At 51.2% G+C, this 5000-nt stretch overlaps 2 protein-coding genes across 2 annotated transcripts in view; both read left to right on the forward strand.

Annotated features, from left to right (window-relative positions):
• LOC124488179 (dynein axonemal heavy chain 17-like) overlaps positions 1–2579 on the forward strand; it is a 27616-nt gene extending 25037 nt beyond the window's left edge. The window contains exon 51 of the mRNA XM_047050726.1: positions 2530–2579. Coding sequence (XP_046906682.1) covers positions 2530–2579 — 50 coding nt within the window. The remainder of the gene's footprint in view (positions 1–2529) is intronic.
• A 1071-nt stretch (positions 2580–3650) lies between these two features.
• The window catches only part of sema4gb (sema domain, immunoglobulin domain (Ig), transmembrane domain (TM) and short cytoplasmic domain, (semaphorin) 4Gb), a 13184-nt gene continuing 11834 nt past the window's right edge, over positions 3651–5000 (forward strand). The window contains 3 exon segments of the mRNA XM_047050727.1: positions 3651–3815; positions 4011–4073; positions 4646–4744. Coding sequence (XP_046906683.1) covers positions 3651–3815; positions 4011–4073; positions 4646–4744 — 327 coding nt within the window.

The following is a 5000-nucleotide window of genomic DNA, read 5'->3' on the forward strand; positions in this document are numbered from 1 at the left end:
TCAGCAACACCTTGGTCACTGCAGCACTCTCCCCTCCCTCAATCCTCCTCTCCTTTCTCTCCCCTCCCCTCCCTCAATCCTCCTCTCCTCTCCTTTCTCTCCCCTCCCCTCCCTCAATCCTTGTCTCCCTCCTCTCCCTCCCTCCTTCCTCCCCTCCCCTCCTCTCCTCTCCTCTCTTCTCCTCTCCCTCCATCCTCCTCTCCAGAGGAGGAATAAGAGAACAGTAGAGTGAAGACATCAGCAAAAGGAACTGTCCACCGACGCCAGTCCTGTTGAGCTAATAACCAAACTGCTGAGAAAAGACATTCTTAGTGTTTAACCATAAAGATGTTGTTGTTGACTCATAAAGTGTGCGTTTGGTTTAGCTCTACGATGATAGAGAAGTTGCTGCTGGTGCATTGTGAGGATCTTATTTTTCTCCTTGCCCTGGTAGAAAGTAGTCCTTGACCTACATTTCAACTCTCTCGGGGTGTGCAAGAGCATGTCAGTGAATTTGTGCATGTGAGAGCATGTGTGTGTGTATGTATTTGACAGCATATCTGTGTGAGTGAGTGTGTGAGTGTGTGTGAGTGTGTGTGAGTGTGTGTGTGTGAGTGTGTGTGTGATCTCTGTCACTGCCCTGGTGGAGGAAGCTGCCCTATGTGCAGAACTGGAGAGAGCAGAACTGGAGAGAGCAGAACTGGAGAGAGCAGAGTCTACTGAATCAGATCTGCTGGGCTCTGGAATGTTTGTGTTTGCGCGTATGTGTATGTGTGTGTGTGTGAAAGAGCATGTCTTCCCTGACTGTGTCCTGACCTGGGTGTCCATGGGGAGTATTCCCCAGACTAGCAGACCAGAAGTAACTCACAGCTGAAATATTGATGCAGGCTAACATGTCTGCAGCTCTGGGCAGGTGTGGAGGAGCCCCACCTCCCATGCTCCCAGTCTGGAGAACTGATCTGACTATTGTTACAATAATGACAGATTATGCCCAGACATGCCATCAGGATTGATAATGTGGCATCAGAATTGATAATGTAGCATCAGGATTGATAATGTGGCATCAGGATTGATAATGTAGCATCAGGATTGATAATGTAGCATCAGGATTGATAATGTGGAATCAGGATTGATAATGTAGCATCAGGATTGATAATGTAGCATCAGGATTGACACAGTGTTCTTCTTGTTTTGTTCTGTCCAGCATACAGGCGGTGCTAATATTTGAGAAGCGTTTTGTGTAAATACCAGTCAGAGATGTGACTGACAGGTCAAACACGTGTCACACGTGTGCAGGCAGAGACGACATGCTGCTCACAGTACGAACAGGAACTCTGGGTTACAGGGAACAATCATGTCCATGTCTGGGGTTCTAGAATGTTCTGTAGATATTGGGGGTCTAGAATATACTGTAGATGCTGGGGTTCTAGAATGGTCTATAGATATTGGGGGTCTAGAATATACTGTAGATGCTGGGGTTCTAGAATATTCTGTTGATGGTGGGGTTCCGACAGTCAAAGAGATACAGAATAATGCTAACGTTGTTCCCTGTTCTGATATGATAGTTCTTTTATGTTTGTCCAGATAGCCAGATGCACTTGAACTCAGTCTGATGTGTATAAAACCGCTCAGTTGTTTAACCTTGTGTAATAAACGGTATCATACAGTTGTCATCCCGAGTCAGAGGTCTGCTGTTGGTGTGATGCAGGCAGCGCGTGGTCTTACGCAATGCTGATTGGTTTAGCAACAACTGGCACTTCTCAGTCACGTCAACACGGGTTAGGTCACGTGATGTCCGCTTAGAACATGTCCCTAAAACCTGAAGTGTGTGTGTGTGCTGTGTGTGTGTGTGTCATGTGCCTGTCTTATTCATCCAGAGTGGGCCAGTGGCACCAGTGAGTCATTCTGCTGCCTGTGGTAGACCTCTTACTCAACCCTGCTCACAAACACACACACACAACATGAGGATACACACCAGGTCTCCATGGATGATGGTAGTGTTCTCGCTCTCGGCCTGTATACAGGTGGGACAGTGCAGGTGAGGAGTGTGTGTGTGTGTGTGTACTGTACACTCACCAGAACTCTACAGGTGCAGCACGAGCGGCAGAGGTTAAAGGTCAAAGCAGTAGCTTCTCAGAACCACACACACACACACCCCTGTGGTAAACATTTACATACATACACACACGTATACAAATACATACACCCACACATGGTCAATAAACACACACACACACACACCGTCAGAGTGAGATGGTCAGACTGTGTGGCTCCTGTAGCTTGATTTCTCTCTCATCTGACAGTTCTGGGGGCGAGCAAACATTGCTCATACAGCCATGCTTGTTAGTCTCTAATCACATGAGATAGATTCCCCACAGGCTCCAGATCTTTCCGTGGTTTGGGGGGGGCGGTGTCCCAGGCGGACGTTTCCTTGTCGTGACGTGTTGCCTCGGTGACAGCTTGCACGACCGACGTCACGACTGTCTCCACCGTCATTGCCCTCCACGCCAGCGGCTGTTTCCTGTGTCAGGGTCTCGTGCACGCTCCCAGGATGTCGTGCACGCTCCCAGGGTCTCATGCACGCTCCCAGGGACGAGTGATCTGGAACAGATGACGTGTTGTAGTACTCTGCCTTGGGCTGTCACCCTCATGCTGTTTACACAACCAAGGGGAGGAGGGAGGAGGGGGGAAGGAGGGAGAAGGGGGGGGGCAAGGGAGGAGGAGGGGGGCAGAGGGAAGGACCCCAACAAGCTGAATGAGTTTCAGCTACAGAGAGAGGGTTGGAGAATGGTGGGACACAGGGGAAGGAGGGGGGGTATGGGTGGGAGGGGGGGGGGGTGGAGGAAGGGGAGGATGGGTGAGGCTGATGGCTGCTTGGCGTGTCGCATTTAGAAGTGGGGTACGGGGGGCGTAGATGGGGGGCATTAAGGGGCATTCAGCAGGAATCGTGCCCTAGTACTGCCAAATCACATTAGCATGTTAGCACAGCGTAGCGTGTGTGTGTGTGTTTGGATGTTACGGGGGGAAGGGAATCTTTAGTCCACCCAGTGAAAGTCCTGTCCATCCCAGTGTGATGCTGGGTGATATCCGGCCCTAGATCAACACCACAGACTGTCTTGGTGTTCCTCGCTGGGTTCTGTTGGGCCACAGAAAGAGGTTCTTTATGTGTGGAAACGGATCCTTTCCTAGAACAGAGTAAATATTGAATCGTCAGTCTGGGACCTTAGAAACAAGGTCAAACCTTCCTGCTTCTGACAAGATGAAAAAGAGACCAGCACTTTTATCTGCTGTAAAGATCCACCCCACAGGCACTACTGTACACTAACTTTGATGTTCCCCAGCTATACTACGACTGAGCTATACTCAGTTACACTGTAGGGTTAGCAGGAAACCTTCATCACTTAAGTTACTGAAGGAAAACCCAGGTTGATGGAGATATATGGAGAGAAACTAAAGGATGGGGAAAAGGATGGAGATATATGAACAGTTTACTGTAACAGGATGTTACTGTGTGGAGGTGTGGTATAGAAACAGGATGTGACTGTGTGGAGGTGTGGTATAGAAACAGGATGTTACTGTGTGCAGGTGTGGTATAGAAACAGGATGTTACTGTGTGCAGGTGTGGTATAGAAACAGGATGTTACTGTGTGCAGGTCTGGTATAGAAACAGGATGTTACTGTGTGCAGGTCTGGTGGGCTGCCCGCGGTTCCGAGGGTCGGTGCAGAACTACAGCACCCTGCTACTGGAGGAGGAGGCTGGGGTTCTGTATGTGGGGGGGAGGGGGGCCATCTACGCCCTGGACGCCAACAACATCTCCACACCAGGGAACCTGTCTGTGAGTTCTCTCTCTCTCTCTCTCTCTCTCTCTCTCTCTCTCTCTCCTTCATACTCAAACCCTCTCCGTTTCTCCTTCATACTCTAACCCTCTCTCTCTCACCATCTTTATTTCTCTTTTCTCTTCGCTAAAATAACCTCCTGGCTAACTAAAATAACCTGGCTAACTGAGCCATCTGCTGTTCATTGTTTACAGATTGATTGGGAAGCCTCGTCTGAGCAGAAGAGGCAGTGTCTGAGCAAAGGGAAAAACAATGAGGTACGGTGTGTCCTGATTTCACATAGCAAGTAGCATGTTCAGGTAGCAGGAGTGGAAGTGGAAAATGTGCAAGGTCTCCTCCCAGCTGGGGGTGTGGAGGTCTGCAGCTGGGGGGGGTGGAGGTCTGCAGCTGGGAGGTGTGGAGGTCTGCAGCTGGGGGGTGTGGAGGTCTGCAGCTGGGGGGTGTGGAGGTCTGCAGCTGGGGGGTGTGGAGGTCTGCAGCTGGGGGGTCTGGAGGTCTGTAGCTGGGGGGTGTGGAGGTCTGACCCAGCTGGGGGAGGTCTGCAGCTGGGGGGTGTGGAGGTCTGCAGCTGGGGGGTGTGGAGGTCTGCAGCTGGGGGGTGTGGAGGTCTGCACCTGGGGGGTGTGGAGCTCTGCAGCTGGGGGAGGTCTGCAGCTGGGGGGTGTGGAGGTCTGCAGCTGGGGGGTGTGGAGGTCTGCAGCTGGGGGAGGTCTGCAGCTGGGGGGTGTGGAGGTCTGCAGCTGGGAGGTGTGGAGGTCTGCAGCTGGGGGGTGTGGAGGTCTGCAGCTGGGGGGTGTGGAGGTCTGACCCGGTGTGTTGTTCCCTGCAGACGGAGTGCTTCAACCACATCCGCTTCCTGCAGCGCTACAACGAGAGCCACCTGTACGTGTGTGGGACGCACGCCTTCAGGCCACTCTGCGCCTACATAGTAAGCAGTGTTCTCTGCTGCCGTGTCCGACGTTCCCCGCTTCGGACGTTCTGCTACGTTCTGAGCTGTTGAGATGTTCTAAGATGTTCTGAGATGTTGAGACGTTCTGTTGTGAGATGTTAAGATGTTCTGTTGTGAGATGTTCTAAGATGTTCTGAGATGTTGAGATGTTCTGTTGTGAGATGTTGAGATGTTCTAAGCTGTTCTGAGATGTTGAGATGTTCTGTTGTGAGATGTTCTAAGATGTTCTGAGATG

Source organism: Hypomesus transpacificus, unplaced genomic scaffold, assembly GCF_021917145.1.
Source record: "Hypomesus transpacificus isolate Combined female unplaced genomic scaffold, fHypTra1 scaffold_127, whole genome shotgun sequence".
Classification (NCBI taxonomy): Eukaryota; Metazoa; Chordata; class Actinopteri; order Osmeriformes; family Osmeridae; genus Hypomesus; species Hypomesus transpacificus.